General features: G+C 49.8%; 9 protein-coding genes across 9 annotated transcripts; 6 read left to right on the top strand and 3 right to left on the bottom strand.

Moving 5' to 3' along the window:
- Positions 1-2643: 2643 nt before the first annotated feature.
- PEX2_021210 (M20 family metallo-hydrolase) lies at positions 2644-4133 on the top strand (the record flags this gene model as incomplete). The annotated part of the gene is made up of 3 exons (XM_016739396.1): positions 2644-2759; positions 2827-3141; positions 3194-4133. 3 exons carry the CDS (start codon positions 2644-2646, stop codon positions 4131-4133), a joined length of 1371 nt encoding a protein of 456 aa, XP_016601529.1.
- Positions 4134-4531: 398 nt separating this feature from the next.
- Positions 4532-5213, bottom strand: PEX2_021200 (40S ribosomal protein eS10; the record flags this gene model as incomplete). Its single annotated transcript, XM_016739395.1, has 4 exons — positions 4532-4798; positions 4855-5015; positions 5107-5156; positions 5200-5213. The coding sequence occupies 4 exons, from the start codon at positions 5211-5213 to the stop codon at positions 4532-4534; spliced, it is 492 nt and encodes a 163-aa protein (XP_016601528.1).
- A 374-nt stretch (positions 5214-5587) lies between these two features.
- PEX2_021190 (telomere maintenance SDE2 family protein) lies at positions 5588-6496 on the top strand (the record flags this gene model as incomplete). The annotated part of the gene is made up of 1 exon (XM_016739394.1): positions 5588-6496. The coding sequence occupies one exon, from the start codon at positions 5588-5590 to the stop codon at positions 6494-6496; it is 909 nt and encodes a 302-aa protein (XP_016601527.1).
- Positions 6497-6830: 334 nt separating this feature from the next.
- Positions 6831-8806, top strand: PEX2_021180 (uncharacterized protein; the record flags this gene model as incomplete). The annotated part of the gene is made up of 2 exons (XM_016739393.1): positions 6831-7296; positions 7350-8806. 2 exons carry the CDS (start codon positions 6831-6833, stop codon positions 8804-8806), a joined length of 1923 nt encoding a protein of 640 aa, XP_016601526.1.
- Positions 8807-9222: 416 nt separating this feature from the next.
- On the top strand, positions 9223-10807 carry PEX2_021170 (Pyridoxal phosphate-dependent transferase, major region, subdomain 2; the record flags this gene model as incomplete). The annotated part of the gene is made up of 7 exons (XM_016739392.1): positions 9223-9348; positions 9398-9439; positions 9507-9909; positions 9964-10169; positions 10225-10304; positions 10370-10537; positions 10594-10807. 7 exons carry the CDS (start codon positions 9223-9225, stop codon positions 10805-10807), a joined length of 1239 nt encoding a protein of 412 aa, XP_016601525.1.
- Positions 10808-11297: 490 nt separating this feature from the next.
- Positions 11298-14854, bottom strand: PEX2_021160 (leucine--tRNA ligase CDC60; the record flags this gene model as incomplete). The annotated part of the gene is made up of 4 exons (XM_016739391.1): positions 11298-11900; positions 11952-12150; positions 12220-14720; positions 14780-14854. The coding sequence occupies 4 exons, from the start codon at positions 14852-14854 to the stop codon at positions 11298-11300; spliced, it is 3378 nt and encodes a 1125-aa protein (XP_016601524.1).
- A 797-nt stretch (positions 14855-15651) lies between these two features.
- On the top strand, positions 15652-16227 carry PEX2_021150 (mitochondrial 54S ribosomal protein mL61; the record flags this gene model as incomplete). The annotated part of the gene is made up of 1 exon (XM_016739390.1): positions 15652-16227. The coding sequence occupies one exon, from the start codon at positions 15652-15654 to the stop codon at positions 16225-16227; it is 576 nt and encodes a 191-aa protein (XP_016601523.1).
- Positions 16228-16616: 389 nt separating this feature from the next.
- Positions 16617-21187, bottom strand: PEX2_021140 (MRX complex DNA-binding subunit; the record flags this gene model as incomplete). Its single annotated transcript, XM_016739389.1, has 7 exons — positions 16617-16625; positions 16678-20451; positions 20514-20604; positions 20689-20716; positions 20784-20785; positions 20837-20911; positions 21015-21187. 7 exons carry the CDS (start codon positions 21185-21187, stop codon positions 16617-16619), a joined length of 4152 nt encoding a protein of 1383 aa, XP_016601522.1.
- A 189-nt stretch (positions 21188-21376) lies between these two features.
- PEX2_021130 (GATA transcription factor LreB) lies at positions 21377-22658 on the top strand (the record flags this gene model as incomplete). Its single annotated transcript, XM_016739388.1, has 2 exons — positions 21377-22514; positions 22615-22658. 2 exons carry the CDS (start codon positions 21377-21379, stop codon positions 22656-22658), a joined length of 1182 nt encoding a protein of 393 aa, XP_016601521.1.
- Positions 22659-23190: the final 532 nt, after the last annotated feature.

Below are 23190 nucleotides of genomic sequence, written 5' to 3'. Positions count from 1 at the left end.
CGGTCAGAAATAGTACCTAAAACTAGACTTCGGCACAACCCACTCTAACCCGGACCTAACCCAACCCAACCTAACCTAAAATGGGTTTTAGGTCTATTACTTCGACCTAACTAGACCTGGCAGTGACCCTCCGGGTGGTCCATGACCTTGGACCCTCCGAGGGTCCAGCGACCCGCCAAGACCTAAATTTTGACATAAATATATATAAATCATGGTTTATAAGCATATTATTTCCTAATTAGGATAGGTTATGCATGCATAATTTCCTTGGCGGGTCCAGAATCCGGACTTTGGACCCTCCTTAGCGTCTTGGCGGGTCCAAATGGAGGGTCACTGCCAGGTCTACTAATAATCGAAATACTCAAAATTACTAGGAATTCCTATATTATTTATACAGTTATAAGAAATTAGTATATTTGTATTATTTAGTCGAAGGGGGCTCGGCCCNCCCCCCCCCCCCCCCCCCCCCCCGTCGAGCTGTAGGCCCAAACCAAAAGCCCGAAGCCTGCTACAAGCTTTAGGAACAGGCCCGAAACCCGACCCTTTTGAGGGTCGAGTCGGGTCAGGTTTCGGGCTTTTCGAGCTTTGCGGAAGTCTACCCTACACTCAGTGAGCACTCAGTGAGCAAATCAGAGTGCTCAGATAATAATCAGTGAGTGGATCAGGGTGCTCAGGGGATGACGATGTAATGATCCGTGATCAAGTCGGGGCACTCAGGGACGTACTCAGTTTTACTCAGTGATCAAAAAGCGGCAAGAGGTGAGCACTAAAACGGAAAGAGAAAGGTCTCGAGTGCCAGTCATTATCCGGTACATATGTTAATACACCATTAGTCCTAAGATGTCTACGGGAAATAGAAGCTTTGCGACTCAACCCTTTAAGTGGTCCCTTTTTAATTATATCCGTCAGCTATCAAGTAAATATGATCCAATGTTACAAAAGTTTTGTTTTCGGCATTTCTGTATGTATTCTATCATATCCTGAGTAGGCCGTATCTTGCGCATGGAGGAAGCACAAAACCCACCTGCTCATTCTATGACAGAAAATCTTGATCTTGGTCTTTGCTCAATCATGGTATCACGGACTTGGAAAAAATCCCATGAAGCCTATGTATTTGACCTTCGAAGCTAACTGAAAATCCCACCGAACAAAGCCCAGATATGAGAACCAGCCGGAGTATCCACAACTTGAATGTGACACTCCCCTGGTTCGAAATGCCTATATAAGTCAGAAGACCGAACCATGTTGTTATATTGGGTCATCCAAGCCACATCCTGTAGAAATTTATCAGATCATATCCCCACCGAGATATAGTAGCCCCCGGAGGCAACTCGGGTCACAAGGTGACAGCGAAAATAGTGATGAGCTGCAGTGTGCAAGTTCCTCGTGGAGACACCCCAGCTGCATCATAGCTTGAAAGTCCCGAGTCCTCGGTGTTTGCTCCCCCAGCCTTGTTGGAGAAGGCCTTGTTTTCAGTTCACGGAAATTTGGAGCATGTTGACAGGTCTCGAAGATGTAAAAGTTTACGAAACGACAGACGACGGGTGCTAGAGTATAACTCACTAAAATGCATCATCATCATCATCATCATCAATAGAAGTCCCTGTCTTCGTGAGAATCATGGTACTTACCACGTAATGATTCTTGTGCAGTGGGCACACAAAATATCCCATCCATAGATCGCTATCGAAAGGTTCTCGTCATGGCAGAGGATTTCTCGTCCCATCCCACATCGTATTTGGCCCCAAGGCAGTCCCCAAAGAATTCTCAGGATATGGAAATCTATGGAAATCCAACCATATTCTCGATGAGATTTGGTCGCTGACTGGTGAAATTGGAAGTCGAAAAATTGGTGGGAGAAATGAGAAATGAGAGAAATGGAAGAAGAGGAAACGGATACAGCGAGCATGAGCAAACGAGCTCGACAAGATTTGATGTTTACAGTCTACTCTTTTGCTCTTCATTTGCAACCTACAAAAATGGATATTACATGCATTGCAGTAATTTATTACAGAGACAAGCCCAAGCAGAGCAAAACTACATATGTGCCAAAGTATGCACCTCTTCATGTGAGGTACTACATGTTGTTCCATAGTAGCTTTGCTTTGATATTTGACACAGTCGATCAACTCCAGAAGTGGAATTCCGATTGACCCCAACGTTGAAGATGCGACTCCAACAAGCACGGGGTCACTAGTTTGATACTTCAATGGTGAACAATAAGTTAGAACAGAGTATGAGGTCCACAATGTTCATGCTGGCAACTAGGATATATGTGGGATTTACGGTGATTCCATTTAAGACAAAAGATGCCTGTAGATTCGTACATATGTTCACTTCAAAAGAGTCAACCCAGTAAATCCGCTAATTGGAGAAGTAACATGGTGATGTCTCCATATTGCGGGGGTTGGAATAAACCGGGGACTATCGCGGGAATGCGGACTTTTGTCCGCCCAACTCCACTTCTTATCAATGACCATACAAAGTACTCCAAGCCCTCCAGCTTTCATTTATAACGCGATAGGACGCTGCATTATGGCCTGTTCTCACTTTTTACGAACTCTCCCAAGAACGCGTCTTCAATCTGCCAAACCTGTGTTTTTAAACCTTGCTCGAACGTTTTCTTCTTCACGAATACAAACTATGTTGACAACTGAACTCTCCGAGACTGAGGTCTCTGCACTCAGAGCCAACAAGGAACGCCTAGCGAACGACCTACATCATTCATGCCAATGGGGATCTGGAATCAGATGGGGAGAGTAAGCTACAACCATCCTTTCCAGGGTTGCTGAAGAACTACAGCTAACAAGCCTCGGCGATTGATAGTGGACCCACAGATACTGGCATGCAGCGCCTTGCGCTTTCAGAAGATGACAAGAGTGTCCGTGACTGGTTCATTCAGACCATGAAAGATCTCAAGTGCAACGTCACCGTTGATGAGATGGGTAATATCTTTGCTGTTCGTCCTGGGCGGAGGGCAGATGTACCCGCCACATTCATTGGCAGTCACCTCGATACACAACCGACTGGTGGTCGATACGATGGTATCCTGGGTGTGTTGTCAGGTATCGAAGTTATCAAGACCATGAATGACATGGGTCTAGAGACGGAGGGCGGAGTCGGGGTTGTCGACTGGACCAAGTAAGATCCTGAAGTTCAACTTGGAAAAAGGAATATCACTGACCGTGTACAGCGAGGAGGGTGCCCGATTCCCAATCAGCATGATCTCAAGTGGTGTATGGGCCGAGTGCATTCCATTGGCGCATGCGCATAATCTCAAAGAGGTGCCAACCGTGGCATCGCTTCCCACAGCAGCATCAGCACCAGAGACCATGAAGAGTGCCCTACAGAAGATCGGTTACTTGGGCGATGTTCCGTGCTCGTATAAATCGACGCCAATGGCTGCCCATTTCGAAGTTCACATTGAGCAAGGCCCATACTTGGTGTCTGCAAATCAGCGAGTCGGAGTCGTGACAGCTGTGCAGGCCTACAGATGGTTCCGTCTCAACGTCATCGGTCGAGATACACACACAGGTACCACCGCCTTCGAACATCGAGCAGACGCCCTTTATGCATTTGCCCAAATGATGGTGCGCGCACGTGAAGTAGCATCTTCAAAGGGTTGTCTAGCCAGTGTTGGCATTGTCGAGGCAAAGCCCGGTAGCGTGAACACAGTTCCTGGAGAGGTGAGCTTTAGCTTGGACATCCGCGGACCCGAGACAGAGCTAGTTGCCGAAGTCGAGAAGGAGCTGCGCACTGCTTTCGATGCTATTGCTGCAGCTGAAGGTGCTGGTATTGGTAAGCCCTGCCGTGTCGAGTGGACTCTTGACTTCGACTCGCCTGCCGTCAAGTTCCATGAAGACTGCATCGATTGCGTGCAGCAGTCAGCTCAGGCTGTTGTCGCAGATGCTTCTGTTGCGGATACAAAATCACTTGTGCGGACCATTATGAGTGGTGCTGGTCATGACAGTGTCTTCACCTCCAAGCGTGTCCCAACGAGCATGATCTTTATCCCATGCAAAGATGGCCTCAGCCATCACCCTGAGGAGTTCTCCACGGCTGATGATTGCGCCACTGGAGCATCTGTCATTTTGCAAGCTGTGGTCCGCTATGACCGGAAGAGATTCTTGTAAGGCGGGTGCTCACTTTAGCCTAACAGAAAGGCCTTGTATATAGATCAGAGCGTGTAAAGATCTTAGTGCGCAAACATGTCGACCAGCCAAAAAAGCTAGAAGACCTACACGAAGATTACGAATACCAATTTCACTCAAGTCATGAATTTACCATTGAATCAATCAATGTGACTCTACATCATTTTACATCATTTTACATCATGAAACCGGTGGAAACATAAATTTCTTCTTTTTATTTTGTTCCCTGTATCCCCAAGTCCCAATGAAACTGGAACGAGGTGCACCGAGTGTAAGGCCCGTTTCGAGAAACCTCTAGTCCGGCAGCCAAATTCGGATACACCATCAAGACTCTAGATTGACCGAGAAGTGGTTGACAGGACACCAATGCCTCTCAGCATTTACTCCTGGGGAGCGGCACCACGGCCACGGCCGAAGCCACCACGGAAAGAGGGGGCGAACTCGCCGGGGGCACCGCCCTCCTTTCCACCCTCCTCGCGACGGCGGTAACCGCCCTCACGGGGAGCACGGGGACCACGGCGCTCACCGCGCTGCTCCTCACCGCCCATCATGCCGCGGGGGGGAGCGTGGGAACGCTGCTGCTTGATGTGGGTGGCGGGGACAACCTCGGCGGGGAGGTGGAGCCACTCACGGAGGTAGTCCAGACCCTGTTATGCAATTAGTATTGGGACATGTAGACGTGTCAGGCATGGATTAATCGTACCTCGGGGGTGAGGGTGTAGTAGTAGTACTGCCACGAGAACTGAGTCTTGACAAAGCCGCGGGAGTCCAGGGACTGGAGGGCCTTGATGACATAGAGGTTCTTGGTGTCAATGTCACCGTGCTTGGGAAGGTTGAAGTCCTTCTTGGCCACGAGCACTCCCTCTAGAATATAGGTTAGTGAATCTGCACACAGATGACCGGAGCGCAATGTCGCAGGGTCGCAGGGACGTCGACGAGGGTTCTCGTTACATACCACGGAAGAGGTACTCGTGGATCTTCTTGCGGTCGTCTTTGGGGATAAGCCTGCGCCATTGTTAGTGAATCTGTCGGAAATAATCGCAAAAACGAGAATACGTACATTGTCGCGAGTTCCTGGTGCAAGTCGGGGAATCGCTTTGACAACGCCCGAGAATAATGGTTGATTTAAATGATGGATGAAGAGTGGAGCTTCGCCGCGAGAAAAGTGCGACGGTCCGAATTGGGTGTAGGGTTAGCACCCTAATCAGTTTGTGGTTCAGATCACATGATCATGTACATATATCACGTGAGAGGTACTGATGCTCATTGCTTATGTAATATAGATCCAATGATGAGTCAGCGTGGCAGAGACCGCCTCATCATTGATCTTATCGCAACATCTTCAATCTTTCGAGCCTACAATTGTATTTTCTTCCTGCAAAGAACTCACCACTTGGACTCTCTTATCTCGGGAATTGTTTCTGAGACACTCAAATATGGCTTCCTCAAATGTCAACGTCCTACTGTCGACCTTTCCGGGACTGCCGCTGCCCGCGACACTCTCGTTCACTTTGCCATCGACAGCGAGCACATCAGACCTGACGGCCAAGATCGCGTCATATCTCCCATCATCACTTTCTCTTCAGTCGCTCGTTCTTACTACAACAAACAACAAACAGCTCACGGCCACCTCTGAATGCATTCAATCTTTCCTCCAGACCCATGATGGCGTCTCTACCTCCACACTCCTCCCACTTCGCCTGACTGCCCCCGTCTGTGGTGGAAAAGGTGGTTTCGGTTCCCAGCTGCGTGCCGCTGGTGGCCGCATGTCCAGCAAGCGCAAGCGCAATCAAGGCGACAACAATGGCTCCAGTCGCAACCTCGATGGCCGCCGGCTGCGCACTGTCAATGAGGCAAAAGCTCTCGCAGAATACCTCGCTGTCAAGCCAGAGATGGACAAGAAAGAGAAGGAGGAACGCCAGCGCCGATGGCAGTCTGTGGTGGAGATGGCCGAAAAACGCCAAGACGAATTGAAGAACGGTAGCGGCAGACAGAAGCTAGATGGACAGTGGATGGAAGATAGGGAAGAAATGAGCGAAAAGACCCGCGAAGCAGTTTTGCGGGCTGTGAAGGATGGCGGATGGACAGACAATCTTCGCGACGCAATCCTAGGTGGATCCAGCACCAGTGCCAGCGACGAGGGAAGTGAGGAGGATGCTTCATCCAGCGAGGATGAAGAGAGCGAGGAAAACGGAGAATCATCCAATGCTGTTTCTGGACCCTCTGGGCTTCAAAAGGCTGCACCCAGGAAATTCATTGGTTTCGATGAGGACGACGAGTTCATGAGCGACTCCGATGACGAGATGGATGATTCTGGCAAGGGAAAGGGAAAAGCGCGTGCTTGATATTCTATCGTAACCAATATTTTTCCATGGTTCATGACGGCGTTCTTTTACTACTACTTTCAGGGATTTTCCAGCGCATCTGTGTTTCAGCGCCTTCTGTGTCAATAATTTCAACTTCCGATAGGAGTGCGCAATACAAAACTTGTCCACTGCCATCAATTTCAGCATTACTTTAGTCTACTAATGTGTAAAATAATGTTCTTGTTCCCAGGTTGCGCAGCTTTGGCTCATACTTGTACGGTGGCCCGAACTTGCCACTCGCGCTATCGATAGATAATAGATAACTGTCTCCAAAGAAAAAAAGCTCCGCAACTCCGCATTTTCACACGCCATCATGTCGCTCTGCTCTCGAGGCGCAGTGTTCAGAAACCCAAGATTAAATCTGCTGCGTTTGCTCCCAAATACCATCCCTCGATCCCAGGCTCAAACGCTCTTTTCACAATCGCGCGTCGCGCCGCAATCCAAAGCCCTGACGGACCTCCGGAGGCAATGCCGATGCTTCTCAACAACTCGCTTTCGGCGCGAACAGCCCCAAGCTGAGCCTCAGGTTGAGACCCTAGCCGATTCACTGCCTGTGTGCTGCCCAGGATGTGGCGCATTCTCCCAGACAGTTGAGGCAAACGAGCCAGGATACTATGGTACCTCACGAAAGCAGATTCGGAAGCTACTGGCCGTGAGAAAGGAAGCAATTGAACACAAAACTGCAAAACAAAATAATGCTATATTCACCGAGGGAGATGCCTTGAGCACAGAGCAGAACAATGCCATTGAGGAGGCAGTGCCACCCCAGCCCATTCAAGGTGAGACGTCTAGACTATTACTTGAGCGCGCCGTTTGCTAACTGAACACAAAGATGGAGCTTTTCCGGATGAAGCTGTCGATCCCGAGACCAACTTTCTTGGATCCACGGGTCGAATCAGCGAAGTCTGCGATCGTTGCCACGACTTGATACACCACAACAAGGCAGTCTCTTCGCCCAAGCCGACTATTTTGTCCATACGAAACTATCTGGAGGAATCGCCATTTAAATACAATCGTGTCTATCATATCATCGATGCCGCAGATTTCCCAATGTCTCTCGTTCCACGCATTCATTGGGCTTTAATGCTGCAGGAGCAACGTTCTCGGAATCGACGATCTACAAATGAGAAATACGAACGCGGAAGAAAACTTCCATCACTATCGTTTATAATCACGCGCTCAGATCTTTTGGCGGCAACGAAAGAGCAGGTAGACTCGAAGATGGACTACATTCGCACAGAGCTCCGAGCAGCTTTGGGAAGATCAGGGAGGGAGGCCCGCTTGGGCAACGTGCACATGATTAGCGCGCACCGTGGCTGGTGGACCAAAGAAGTCAAGGAAGAGATCCGAGAGCATGGCGGCGGCATTTGGGTCGTTGGCAAGGCAAATGTTGGAAAGAGCAGCTTCATTGAAGCTTGTTTCCCCAAGGATTCCAGGAATGTGGAGAAAATCGAAGAGTGGGTTCAACGCCACCGTGATGAAAATGAGATTCCAAACCAGCGAGAAGCCACCCTTCTTGACCCCAACAGCCTTCTGCCCCCTGCCCCTCGCGAGGATCTCTATCCTGTGCTCCCAGTCGTATCTTCCCTTCCAGGCACTACAGTCTCGCCTATCCGTATTCCATTCGGTCGTGGGAAGGGCGAGGTTATCGATTTGCCTGGCCTAGAACGTGGTCTATTGGAGGACTTCGTTCAGGATGAACACAAGCGTGATTTGATCATGACAAAGCGGATCAAGCCGGAACGTTTAACCATTAAACCCGGCCAGTCCCTTCTGCTTGGTGGTGGTCTTATTCGCATCACACCAGTGAATCCACAAGATACGGTCATGTCCGCCAGTTTCCTACCTCTCGAGTCTCACATCACCAACACACAAAAAGCCATTGAGACGCAGGCCGAGGAAACCCCATATCGGGGGACCGTCATTATGAAAGAAGGAACCAGCAGCACAATGGCCTCGGCCGGTGTATTCGACTTGAAGTGGGATACCACCAACTCGAATCTTCCCACCTCGCTCGCCAAAGCTATCAAGGACAGGGGAATTCCAGTGCCTTCATTGCCATACCGTGTGATGTCGGCAGATATTCTCATTGAGGGCTGCGGCTGGATCGAGCTCAGTATACAAATCCGCAGCAAGCGGGACGCTGAAGACGAACCTTCCTATCCGCAAGTCGAGGTTTTTACTCCTAACGGGAAACATATTGGCTCCCGGCGTCCGATTGAATGCTGGAACTTTATTGCAGAGAAGAAGAAAATCGACAAACGCAAACGGCCGCGCACGAGATATTGATTGTTGTGATTTGGATATGTACATTAGGCCATTTAGCATAGCGGCTCGGCGTTTCTCCTCTCTTATATGTACAATATTTTTGATATGCTACTGACTTCGTCTATGCATAGCCCCAGATACGTCCATATTTGGGTTCATAAGCACGTTGTACAAAATAGTGCTCGTCCCCACGGTCCCCGCAGGTGGGGGCCAGGATTAGTATTTCACCTTAATTCATTTGACTTCTTTCCAACGACTCTATCTCAACTCCGTGTTTATTTGATCTGACAAGTTTTTTGAGTCACTAAACTACATTTGTTTCTTTGTAAAATTATCTTGTTTGATGTTGATGTTGCCGCAATATCCAGTCTAATCTTCGAAATATATACCTCTCCTTGACATCCAGCAAATCGACTTTCACGCTTGTCTATCCCACGATGTTATCTTCTCGGGGAAGCGAAAATGTCAGCGAGCTGGCTAAGCCCTGGCGATTTAGTCTAACCCAGACCTATGACCCAGAGAAGAACCCGACGGGTCTCATCTCATTTGGCATGGCGGAGAATGTATCTATATCCCCCGCAAGCTGGAATCCCAAAACTAACTTCCAACCAGAAACCAATGAGGGCAGAGATAGCCAAATATATCAACGAAAAAGTACATAGTCCAGTGTCGACATGGGGTCCTTTGGTTGAAAGAATCCCATCCTAACAATCTCGCATAGGTCGCCTTTACACAAGATTCTGTCAGCTACCGGTCGAGTGCACCAACAGCTGCAAGATTACCAGCCGCTGCAGCAGTTCATTTGAACAATATCCTCAACCCACATACCCCAATTTACCCCGACGACATAATCGTTGCAGACTCCCCGACCTCACTTGGTAGTATGCTGGGATACAGTCTCGCAGAACCCGAGGATGGGATTCTCGTCAGTAGACCTGTATACGGCCGCTTTGAGCTCGACTACGGTGTTGAATCTGGCGTGAAAATGGTTTATGCCGACACATCTGTGGAAGAGGCATTCTCACCTGCTTCTGTGGAAAAGTACGAGCTAGCTTTGAAGGCTGCCAAGGAACAGGGTCAGAGAATCCGAGCTGTGCTGCTTGTCAATCCGCATAACCCTGTTGGTGAGCAATGTATGCCACTCAGTCCATTGAATTGAACTAAATGGCCACCGCCAGGTCGTTGTTACCCGGTCGAGACACTCAAGGCTATCGCCCGATTCTGCAACAAGCACAATCTCCATCTCATCAGTGATGAGGTCTACGCTTCCTGTGTGTTTGACTCTGGTGACCCCGAGGCTGTGCCGTTTACGTCGATCCTCTCGCTGGATTTTACGGGATTGATAGATCCTAATCTGGTCCATGTGTTATATGGCTTCAGCAAGGTAGGCGTCGGATAATCTCAATAGAGGCAACCAATCTGATGTAGCATCATTATAGGATTTCGCTTCCGGAGGCCTCCACCTCGGGTTCTTGGTCACCCAGAACCAACAGCTTCGTCAAGCCTGCAAAGCAATCCTGTGAGATCTCTATCTAGCATCATGAAACACCGAATCGCATATCTAGCAAAACTGACTCTATATAGGAGACTCCACGGTGCTTCACAAGCAGCGGTGACAATTGGCACCGCGATCTTAGAAGACCAAGCTTTTGTGACAAGCTTCACAGCCAAAGCAAGACAGGGCCTCACTTCAGCCTACCGGCTTACAACCTCAGTGCTCAATAAGGAAGGAATCAACTATGTCAAGGGCGGGTGAGTGTACAAACTCGGACGAAGACATTCAAATTCTCACCTGATTTGGTCTTCAGAAACGCTGGCTTCTTCGTTTACGTCGACTTGTCACCTTATCTCCTCGCTGACGGTGCTCTTTCCCCACGAAATCGAGAATTTGCTCTTGCACAGAGGCTTGTCGATGCCGGTGTCTTCTTGCATCCCGGGGAAGAGCATTCAAGAGATATTGGGTGGTTTCGATTGGTTTTCTCACAGGAAGAAGATACATTGAAGGAAGGTCTTAACAGGTGAGTTCTTTTCTTGCAATTCATGTGCATTAGTTCAGTCGGTTGATTCATGGGTTGTTTTGCGACGTATACAGATTGTTGAGTGTTTTAAAGCCGAGTGCATGAAGTATTCTTTCTCCATGTCACTGTCAAGACTTGAATATTTGGGAATATTATATAGTATAGAAAAGAATTAGGACAATGCAATAACTAGCAAAGCCAATTGTTTCAATCCGGTGTGTCCTTGACTAGCGGTGGAATTCCTGCCACAGCACCGGAGTCGACTTCCAAGGTTGGAATCTTAAAAATGCAGTGGTGCGTCTCGCCCAGAGCAGGTCCCCAGATGACGAGGCAGAGATGGAATTATTCATTTAGTCCGGAATGCTTAGAGATAAGGAATAGAACTGAAAAATAAAATGCTATATGCTATGTGTTTTATTTGGTTTTCGCAGAAGTCATCAAGCATAATCTTTTGGAACTGGCAAATGAGACTGTAATTTTCAAAGAAATGTCATCTATTCGATGTTGACAAACTGGAAGGTAGGGGTTCCAGGCACGGCATTCTCGCCGGACAGACCCTCACGCTTCTCACCAGTGCCAATAACCTCACCAGTCTTGCCACCCTCATCAACGGCAATGAGCTCAATCTCCTTGAAACCGGAGGTGCGCTTCAGGCCACCCACCATCTCGGACAGAACGGCGAACTCGTCGAAGGGAAGCTTGCGATCAAAGACGGTGGCGGGGGACTCGCCACCGTTGACCAGACGGCGCTTCAGGCTCTGGACGAAGGGCATGGCCTTCTTCATCTCACCAAGCTTGCCGACCTTTGCGCTGAGCTCCTTGTCGTTGAAGGAGAGGTTCAGCGAGTCAAAGGACTCGCGCACCAGGTCAATGTACTTCTCCTGCCAGTTGGGGTACTTCTTGGCAACGTAGATGGTAAGCTGCTTGGGCTTGCGGGGGTCGAAGGAGATGGCCTTGCCCTTGGAGAGCTTCTTCGTGAAGTTGGCCTCGGAGCCCATGATGTTGCTTGCGGTACTACGGACGTAGTTCTGAGCGGCGGTCAACTCAGGAGAGGGCTCTGGCACGACAGGGAACTGGGCGTGGTGGATGGACTCGGACTAAATGGTGTTAGATAAAGGTTGAGCATGAAGCGGGAGAAGAGAACTGACCTTCTTGAGAACCTCAAGCCAGATGTGCTCAGCCCAGTGAGGAGTGATGGGTGCCAGCATCAGAGCCTGCAGCTCAATGTAGCGCAGAATGGTATCCCGGTGCATACCCACCCCAGCAGCGGTGGAAGCTTCACGGTAGCTGTCACGGGAGCTAGTGAAGTCGTACAGGCCAGACTTAAGAGCGAGCTTGAAGTTAGTGCTAGATAGATAGTTAGCCATCGATGTCAATAAATTAGATAGAATGCAAAGCAGTCAGCTGTAAACTTACTCCTGGTAGTGCTTCTGGGTCTCGCGGACAAGGCTGTTAAGCTCGTTATTGAAGAGCTTGTCGGCGAAGGCATCAGCAGGGCCAGTGCGCAGAGTCTCGTCCTTAGCAACCTCCTCAATCCAATCCTTCAAGGTGTGGAGACGCAGGATGTTGCTGTTGGCAACGGACTCCTCGAAGTTGGCATCTTCAATGCTGTCACCAGCATCGGCAAATGCAATACGGGTAGCATCGGCGCCGAACTTGTCAACGGCATCCTTGAGAGTCAGGAAGTTACCGGTACTCTTGCTCATCTTCTCACCGTTGAGGAGCAAGTGGCCGTTAGCACGAACACCACGGGGCCAGTACTCCTTGGGGAAGAGAGCAATGTGGATGTAGAGGAAGAAGGTCAAGTGGTTCTGGATCAGGTCCTTGCCGGAGACACGGACATCGAGAGGATACCAGTATTCGAATTCACGGCGCATTTTCTGCAGAGATTCCTTGCTAATTCCACTCTTAGTGACAAGTTCGTCGCTAATCTCCCGTCTTGTGAAGATGTAGTCCCAGACCTCGTCAGTCATCTGCTCCGCGGTCACCTTCAGGGGGCCAGTGGTCTTGCCGTACCGGTCACCGTGAAGAAGGTGAGCGATAGTGTAGTAGGCCATGTAGACGGTACTGTCGCTCAGACTCTCAACCAGGAACTGCTTGTCCCATGGAAGCTGGGATCCGAGACCGTAGGTTCTGGCACATGCCCATCTGTTAAGCCAAGAGAGGTTCTTCTCGAAACCGTTCTTGCATTCGGCGGAGTAAGTGTTGAGGTTGTTCACAACGTGGTTCAGGGTCTCCTGTTGCCACTCGGCGTCGTTCTCACCGTAGTTCAGGAACCACTGGCCCAGGTAGGCAACAACACAGTCGTCACCACTACGGCTGACAACCTTGCCCATAGGGTCGGCGAAGGGGAAGGCGTCGCCACTGTCGTAGAGGTCCTTGCGGACCTTGTCCTTAGCATCACTGACAGCTTCGCCCTTGTAGTTACCGACTAGCATAGTTCCCTTGTAGAAACCTTCCATGTAGGCCAAATCCTTGGCCTGGGCAAGCTGGGTGACGTCCTTGGGAGAGTTGATCTTCAGTTCCTTGACCAGAGCAGGGGCGGTCAAGTTACCGTAAGTAGGAGTGTCAATGAGCGGGAAGATCTCCAGCTCAGCCCACTCCTTCTGAATACCATAGTACTCAGCCTTCTTCGCCAGATCCACCAGGGTGGCGTAATCGTCGGGGCTGTCGGAGGGGACAGAGGTAACAACACCAGTACCCTTAGCTGCCGAAACACTCTCCATGGGCAGGATGCGGATACCTGCGGTGTGGAAAGACAGAGGTGCGTTGACCAGTGTTCCAACGAAGGCGGAACCAGGCACCTCAAGAACCTGCGGAAGCTCGTCTTGAGTCTTGGGGAACTTATCACCGAAGAAATGACCCTGGAAGGCCATGTTCCAAGCAGCGCGCTTGGTCACGACAATGTACTCCTTCTCCTTCAGCTTGAAGAGGCCGTAGTTGATCTTTGGGCCGACGAAGCAGCTAGTCTGGCCATACATGGTCTCGGGACGCAGGGTAGCGGGAACGAAGAATACCTTGGCGTCATCCTCAATCTTTCCTTTCACGAGCTCTTCCATTTTTGGCGACCACTCCTTAACCTGGAGCTTGATCGCAGAGTATTCCTGAGGACCAATGCCCTCACCCTCAGTGCGGTCGTGGTCCATGCAAGGCTGACCGTCCTTAGGCGAGTAGACGGTGTAACGGTTGCCGTACATGATCTTGCCGAGCTCGTGCAGGCGGTTCATCTGCCAGCGCACGAAAGCATCGTAGTATGGGTTAGCATCAGTGGTGACGAACTGGCGGCGCCAATCGACGCGGGCACCCATGCTGTCAAGATCACGGATGGCAAGAGGAGGGAAGTGGTCGAGCCAGTGGGCAGCGTCGGCAAACTTGTGAATTTCATTCAGAGGAACGCCAATTGCCAGCATAATCTGGAACTGGTACTTCATCTTCACAGTCTTGGCAGCGGCCTTGCTCTTCTTGCCGGAGAACTTCTCGCCTGCCTCGGTCTTAACTTCTTGTGTGGGGGCTGCGAGAAGGTCCTGGGCGGCCTCTGCCTCCTCGTTGTATCCTTCGAAACCCTGACCGAACTTCTTAACCTCGTTGGCAAGCTTATCGGCACAGGCCTTGATAGGCATACCGGTGCAGTGGAAGCCCAGAGGGAAAAGGGCACGCTTGCCCTCCATGCGGGCAAATCCAGCCATGAACTCCACCTTACTAGCAGTGAAGCTGTGTCCGGCGTGCAGAGTACCGTTCATGTAAGGGTAGGCCATAGTACCGAAGAATTTGGGGTACTTCTCACGGAGCTCGGCGGGGGTCATGGAGCCCTGGGGGGCTTCCTCGAACGAGGGCGCATCGACTTCGAAAATCTTGTTTTCCTTCCATTGTGCCTGGTACTTCTTTTCGATTGCGATTAGGGTGTCTCGCTTTTCGGTCTGGTAGGGGAAATGTTAGTGAATTAAAATCGATCATGGTGGGGGAGGGGCATATCAACATTTTCGAGTTTGAGGGTGTTCTTTGAGCTGTTGCTCGGGTCGAGCTCAGCTGCGGATGCAACTGCGGCGGCCATTTTTCCTGATTGTCAGAATTGGCCTATAATTCCCTTGGAGAGCGGAGGGGAACAAAAGAAGCGCGGGGCGAGATATAAAATCTGTTTGTTCAGTTTGTGAGTCAATGTAATCCGAGTGTATTGTATTTTACGGGGAGCTCCACACTTCAGAAGTCCTTGAGAATGTTGTAAAGATGAATTGGTAGGTAAAGGAGATGACAAGTTAAGAGAACTTGACTCGAGAGATAAATGCAAATTGAGTTTATAAGACGAGTCTTCAGTCCTTATTTGTCTCTAGAGTGAGATTTAACTAAACGTGTTCTATGTGACCTGATCAATACCATCTATAGATTGGAGGGCGCACGTGACTATCACGGAGCAACTTCTTCGCCGACAAGCGCATCTGCGATAAATTTCCCCGATCAACAAACTCGCAATTCCGGCCATATATTACCTATTGCTGAGCAAGATTATTGCCAATTAATCTTGCACTCTCGTCTTATACCTATACCCACACATCTCATCGCATAAGGGCCAGTCCCTGTGCGGAACAGCCTTTCGTCATGGTCAACTTGTTCAAGCGGCTTCGCAAGCTGCAAACTGTATGTATAACTTCTCTGAGCTCCTCCTCTCCGGGCTGCCCCAAAGCAACGCAGAATCGATAGACTAATACCAAATGTTCTTGTCAACAGAGAGTAAGCCGAAACCCTGTCCCTTGAGATCTCCGACCCTGCAACCTCCGAGGCCGAACTCGCGTTGTCTCCCACGGCCTAACCGAAATGCGATCAATCAACTGACTCGTTCTTTCACTGTTTCAGATGCTCCAGACCAAAATTGGCACAGGTGCAGCCGTCTTCCCTACCCTCACCTCCGCATCAAAAGAATTCCCAGCCGTCACCCGACTCCACCTCACATATGCACGCAAGATCGACCAGGGCCACGGAGGCGCGCGGCATTTCTGGCGTAACTGCCTTCCACGACTGAAATATCATAACCCGGGCGTGCCGATGACTGTGACACAAACCTCCAACCAGGAAGGGCCCGCAGCATTGACAATTTACTTCGCCGAACGTGTCGGCAGTGCCGCAACGGCCCTCGCAAACGAAAAGAAGGTCGTCGATGAGCTTGCCCCGGCCCCCGAGGCCAACGAGCAATCGGCTGTTCTGGATATCAAGAACCGCACGTACCAGCAGATCTGGGATCGCGTGCAAGCCATGACGAACGCGAAGGTAGTCCCCGCCAATAGCGAGGATATCGCGCTGTCACAGAAGTTGGCGGAGATCAAGAAGAGGTCCGGTCCGGATCGTCAGCGTGTGCAGGCTATCCGGCAGGCGAAGAAGGACCAGGAGCGCATGCTCGCTGAGGCTAGAGGCGAGGTGGAGAAGCAGGTGTAAGATAGTGCCGTTTTGTTCTAGTATTGTCTTTGGATTCGATTGATCCAACTGGTTTCTTTGCCCTGAGAAATCGGCTCTCTGTAGCATAGCATCTTTTTTCCCTTACGACTGTGTACTATTTCTTGGGAATATTTTTTTAATGCGCATGTTGCATTCTCTTGTTATTCAAATTTCGTGAACGCTCTAATAGGCGGAGGCGCATAGGTATCAAAAAGCAATAGCAATAAATTGTAAATTCAACATCATTTGATAATATCAACGCCGAAGTATGCTTGGTTTTAAAAACGGCCTAAAACAGATTGGAGAAAGAGATTACTCCAGGCAAAGCTATGTAGCCAGTAAAATTTCCGAAGAACGACTGAAAGAAGAGGGTGCATTTGCGAGAAGTGTTACATGACCTGGAACATTATTAGCATAGAGAATTACCCAAAGACCAAGTTAAACACATACCTCAGCGATTGACTGCCGCTCAATGATCGATTTCTGTCTCTCGTTGCGCGAAACACGGTAGTAATAGTCACTGAAATCACCACATTTCATGTGGCGCAGGAATTCTTCATCGTGCGTGATGACAATCAACTGGAAGTTAGCCTGCTGCTGACGAGTGCGGATAATATCATGCAGCGACTCCGCCAGAGAGCGAATATTGTCTCGGTCCAGGTTCGTAGTGGGCTCATCAAGAGCAATAAGGCCGCAATTGACACCGAAACATTCCGCAAGGGCAAGACGAATGATGATACTAGCCAGAACCTTTTGGCCTGCACTGCATCGGCCCCGCATGTCCATCTCGGCGCCTGACTTGACCATGCAGACGCGGTAATTGTATGATCGGTTGCCCTTAGCATTCTCGTTATCGGATCGGATGAGGATTGTGTCGACGTCCGTTCCGCGATAGGTCTTCTGCCACAGTTCCCCAGCAATGGCATTGATTTCTGCCATCTTCAGACCGTGGTATTGCATAATTGCTTTGTCGAGAGCGCCGCCGTATCGAGCCAGGTCATCGACGGCGGCTTTGGTGGTTTCGACCTTTATGTGGGATTCCTTGTACTTCGAAGAGGCATCCTTATAATCTGTGTTCCAGTCCGCCAGCAGCTGCATCAATTGGTCGTCTTTGGACTTCATTTCGCCCATCTTGCTCGCCTGTTTGGCAGCAAGGGCATTGTGCTCACGAGTCCAGCGTTCTGACTCTTGCTTGAAACGGCCTCGGTCTACTTCGGCATTCTGTGCTTCTAATTGCTCAACTTCTTCAACAACAGTGTTGAGAGATCGAGTGGCTTGGCGATATGTCAAGTTGTCGGAGTATTGTCGCTTTGTGTTTTCACTGTCCTTGAGTTGGGTCGAGATTTTGTTGATCTCCCTTGTAATCTCGCTTTGATCGGCTTCGAGTTTGCCAATGTCAGCTTCAATTTCTTGAAGCTCTTGCTTGCTTCGTTCAAGCTGGTCCGGGCCTCCCCGTTGGTTGTACGAGTTAATGTCGTCATTGGCAAGATCAAGCTGATGGATGTTCTCGGATAATCGACTAATCTCATGCTGCAAGTCTCGTTCACGCTCGTCGGCTCGCTGGCTGATATCATCATAACGGGCTTGGGCTTGAAGCAATTCCGGCGTGAGACTTTCGATATCTCGATCTGCCTTTTCAATTGCGTCCCGCTGCTGATTATTGAGCTTCTTAAATTCCTCCATCCGGATAGTCAGGTCCGCTTTCTTTTCCAGCTGGAATTTGGCATTGTCTAGGTTGCTCTTCACATCCCTAAACTCAAGCTCGAGCTTGTTGATCTCTGACCGCGTCTTTTCTCTCTCATTTGTCACTTTCGTAAGAGTCTTTTTCAACTCCCGTGACTTTTCGTTGATTAAAGCGATTTCCTCCTGGATGTCTTCCAGGGTGCGAGCAGTTGAAGCGTCTTGCTGTTTTGCGGAAAGCTCTTGAATTTGTGATTTGATCGTCTTGATCTCGACATCGTAACGCGCGATAGTGCTCACTGTCTTGGCAAGCCCCTCGACGTCACGCTTGCTTTCGGTCTTCTCGCTGACCTTTCCATCCTGGGTTTCCAGCTTCTCCAGAAGCTGGTCACGCTGGGTTTCACATTCTTGCTCTTCTTGTTCAAGCTCTGGGATGACAGTCTCTGACAAACGGACCCAAGTATCATAGGATGCACTAGCAGCACGGGCGGTTTCAAGGTCTTCTTCAAGGCCCTTCAGGGTCTCGTCTTCGGCATCAAGGCCAGCCTTCTTGACTAGGGCATCCAACTTCTTGGTGAAGGTCTGGAGTTCCGCCTCATTCTTGAACGATCTTTGGCATGTTCGGCACAGCTTGGTGCGCTTAGCAGCATCAAGACATTTGGTGAGATACTCCCCCATTCCAGCATATTGATCAGCGTCTTTGCGAGCAAGATCGTACTGTGCCTGGCGCTCCTTCACAATTTCGGGGTATTCGGAAGGTTCTGCGTCGACTGCTTCGTGAATTTCCTTCACGCATTCATCAAGTTCCTTTTGTCGTTGCTTGAGGTTCTTCTTGGCTGTCTTAAGCTTGAATTCTACGTGCTCCAATTCTCGGCTCACGCCATCGCGCTCTCGCTCTGCATCGGCTACCTGCTTTGATTCACTATCAAGAGCTTGCTGGAACCCTCGCTCCAGTGTTTCAGGCTTCCAGTCTGAGCCAACGACCTTCTCAAGGCGATCCCCATGAGCTCCTTTCATTGTTTGTAGACTGCGTTCACGGTCCTTCGATTCTTTTTTGAGGTGGTCTAGGCGTGCCAAGTCTCCGGCCTTCTTCGTTGAATCAATGAGTTCAGTGTTCAATCTCGAACTTTCATCCTCAAGGCGACGGATTTCTGCATTTGTATCCTGGATATCTTGATCCCAGGAAGCAGTCTTGGCTCGCTCTTTCGCGTGCTCAAGGTTTGACGTGATATCCTCGACCTTTGACTCAAGCGCGGCCTGGAAGCCCTCATCAACCTCGATTTCGTTGAGCTTTTTTTGATAAGTTGTTGCCTCCTTGTCATTCGCAGCGATCTGTCGTTTTGCCGCGTTCTTGGTTTCTTGAAGTGCGGACTTGCTTTGCCCAATCTCATTCAATGTTTCTTGAACCTCACGGAGCTCTTTCTGAGCTTCACGCTTCACACGATCCAAAGACTGATTCTGTTCTCTTAAAAGGCGTTTGATCTTCTGCATGAAGGTGTCGATTTCAGACTGATCCATCTTCTCGCCGAGGCCACGGATGTTATTGGCGCGAGCAATTTCATTGATCATGTTCTGGCGCCTTTGAGACTGGCGCTCGAAATTGGCCTTATCGTTTTCAAACTTTCCATTCTCGGCTTGTTTCAAGCCAAGGCGGTGCCGAGTCTGCTCGATCCGGTCCTTAATTTCCATATAGTTTTCCTTTTGTGACTCTTCTTGCTGCTGGTATTGGATCTGCTTCGTTTCGAATTGCTCCAAGGTGGATTCAAGCCATTCGTCAGAGTCATCAAGCTCAACCAAATGTCTCTTGAGGTTGTCAATGGTAGTTTGGATACTTTTGGCTTCGATGCGCTTGCCCTCAAGAGCACCGAGGACCTGGGCGTAACTTTCCGATTGCGTCCAAGCTTTATCAGCAAGCTCCGCAACGCGCCGCATCTCTTGCGACATCCGCTGGGTCTCTTCGCGCAAGGCCTCGATTTCATCTTGAAGCTTGACGGATCTTTTTTCAGCACGGTCTGCTTTATCTTTGTCTTCTTTCGCATGCTGCTCCATGATCTTAAATTTGCCAAGCTCCTCATTCTGCTTCTTTCGCAGTGCTTTGATGTTGTCAATGGCCTTGGTGTACTTCATAGCCTCGAATATTTCGTCAAATCTTTTTTTCAGCACGGACGGTTCGCTCATTGGCCACAGACTTTCATCTTGGTGACAGAAAATGACTGAATCCAGTACGGCCTTTGACACACCCAGATACTGCGGCATGATTTGGTCCAGCTCAGCCACTCGCGATGAAATAGCCGTGCGTTCACCATTCTTGACCATAAGCAGCTGGCCTTCTAGTGTCTTCTGCTGTCGCGTGGTTTTCTTGACCGTAAGTTGTAGACTGCGCGTGGCAACCATTTTCGCTCCGGAAGTGGACTTGAATGAGAGCTTCACCTGAGCCAGTACCTCTTTCTCGCCACATAGTTTCGGGTCGTGAATAAAAGCACCACCTTTGCTGTTCGGAGGGAGATCGCCCGTTGTGGCATATTTGAGACACTCGATGATGGTCTAGATCTGCGTCAGTTCTCTGCTGTTCGCAAACTCTAGTCGCCCATTTCCCCGTTTCGTACAGTCTTTCCTGAGCCATTGTATCCGACAATCAACGTGAGGGGTGTGTGGAACTGGATTGTTTCGCTGCGCGTATTATCGAAGGAGCGGACTCTAGAACAAGCGCGATTTGATGAGCACGGGTGTAATTACTCTCCGCAGCGGTTGCACGCGGATTAAAAACTTGGAGAGACGTACCCCAGGATAGAGAGCTTATCGATCTTCGCTATAGTACATTAGATGACCGTTGGATCCTTTTTTTTCTCGCCGAGGTATAGATCTGTTGCACTTACACCTAAAATCCAGTTAGCATCGCGACACGAGGCGGGGAATTATCAGCACGTACATTTTGGACAAAAGCTCTGAGAGGGGCGTTTGAGCCCGTTGGCCGTTAGATTTATCGAATGCAATCAAATACAAGCTAAAAAGAGACAAAGCTGAGAAATGAAATTGCTCGGATTGCCGTTGATTGTGATCGGTCACATAGTCCCGCGTCAAGGCGACACGAAGTCACGTGATCGTACTAAAGTGCTGAGGCCCACACCTGGGCAGGGATCGGCGGTCTTTCGTCAAGCAGCAATGGCCGGCTCTTATTTCCCCGGTCCTCTCTTTTCAAGATCCAGACCCTCAGTGACAAGATGTGTATCTTCTGAGAGGCGCACTGTTCACCCCCCTCTTGACCGAATGTGCCGAACATACCGCGTCGAATTTGGATAATGAACCATTCCATCCTCAACACCCAACTATATCCGTTCCCTCGTGCGGCCATCGATTTTTAGGGAAATCTCCTGGCTCTTTATGAGAGACGTCGGATACGCAAGAGCTCAAACATATCAGTAACGCCGTGATATCACCCTCGTTTTAATTTCTGTATACTACACTCCAGATGGCTCTAAGTCGCCCACAACTCTATGAGGGTATGCCTCTATCCACCTCCCAGATGCGATCAGAGTCCAACGAGGGGCATTCAGGGTATGCAATGGAGCAGCAGCAAGTTCATGGATCCTACGGCGGGCACTACGGTGTGCAAGGTGCTCAACACAGGGGATACCAGAGCGTACAACATGATGCGGGCTGGACAGAGCGAGTTCTCGATGAAATGAAGGATATGCTACTTCTCCTGACCCCCGAAGGCCGAATCACCTATGCCTCACCATCGTGTAAGAATATCACCGGCCGTGGCGCAAAACAACTCGAGGGAAGTCTTATGGCACAGTACGTTCATAAGGACGACCAGCCAATATTCCAGAGAGACTTGGACGACTCAGTCGCCGCGAACCAATCATTCCGCACCTATTTGCGATTCCAAAAGACCAGCAATACATATTGTCTCATGGAGGCCTATGGCCACCCACATCTTGCAAATCAGGATGAGCGTCCGACAGTGAGAACCACACCCGCCAACGGGCCCTGCACTGGCTTTTTTCTCGTGTGCCGACCAGGTCCCAACAAGGTCTCGCAGCTTCTTGACTCTTTTTTGGAACACAAGATTGAGAATGCACGTCTGATCCAACAGATTGCCAAATTGAAGCAAGAAGAAGATGAAGATGCTACCGCGGCTCGGGCGGCCTACTCTAGGAGCGAGCAGGAAATTAGCGCTCCTGTGACCGAGAACCAGGTCCAACAATCCTCTCGTTCGGGGGAAACATCTAGTGATCCTGATTCTACGGATACTGTGGGGCCGAACTCGGATGAATCCGACACAGGCCAATCAACAGGATATTACCCAGAGCGGAATAACCGCAAGGTTTACTCACACATCGACGGCATCGAAGTCATGACGGGTCTTAACTATGCAGAGGGCGAGAGATCGCAAGGCCTCAGTACAGGTGTCAGCCTTGGCCGTCTGATACATTGCGATATCGACATCACCACGGCTGCTGACCAAGAGCGCAATGCTCAGGAAGGTGATCGCCGTAAAAGGCTCAAGGCACAACATGTCTGTAGCGACTGCGGAACAGCAGACTCGCCGGAATGGAGAAAGGGGCCTAATGGGCCTAAGACTTTGTGCAATGCTTGTGGCTGTAAGTTTTTCCACCGCCTCCTGCAACCCCCAGGCGTACTTGTAACCTATCTACTCTTGGCACGGAATGAGCTAACCCAGTTGCCTTTTTTTCTTTTTAGTGCGCTGGTCTAAGAAGGAGAAGAAGCGCCAGGAATCGGCCTAATTTTTCAGTTCTCGGTTTATTTGCTTTTCTCGGGCTGGTGACCTTCCGAGGTCTTCCCTCCATTGTCTTGCATGTTCAAGTCAAGATACCCCCTCAGTTGTTCGGGCGCTTTGCTGGTCAAGCATGCTCTCCCTCGCCCCGAGCGCCGAATTTCCAATGATCTTCAGATGAGCCCCATGCTCGCTATCGCATGGGTGATGATGTTATGTCCTGTGAAATTGATTTCTTTGGTTCAATGTATATAGCTGGCCGTGATCTATTTTACAAACATTGTGTACTAAGCACTACGGAATTTATATACGTTTTCCCTTGGTGACTCAAAAACTTGATTATGAGGAATTACATGATTTTCGACGGAGTCAGAGCAAATCAAAAGCCCAACGCCGAAGATGATGACCGTATATACTAAAGACTCATAGACGTTCGGCCAATAGAAGGCAAGCCCACGGAGAGGGTCAAAGGAATGGAACTAACCCATCTGAACGCCGTCCTTGTCCCGTTAAACAATGAAGGTGATGTATGGGCAACAACA

The sequence above is a fragment of the Penicillium expansum genome (genome assembly GCF_000769745.1).
Source record: "Penicillium expansum strain MD-8 chromosome Unknown contig56, whole genome shotgun sequence".
Lineage (NCBI taxonomy): Eukaryota > Fungi > Ascomycota > Eurotiomycetes > Eurotiales > Aspergillaceae > Penicillium > Penicillium expansum.
The sequence above is the reverse complement of the archived record's forward strand: the minus strand, read 5'-3'. Positions and strand labels throughout refer to the sequence as shown.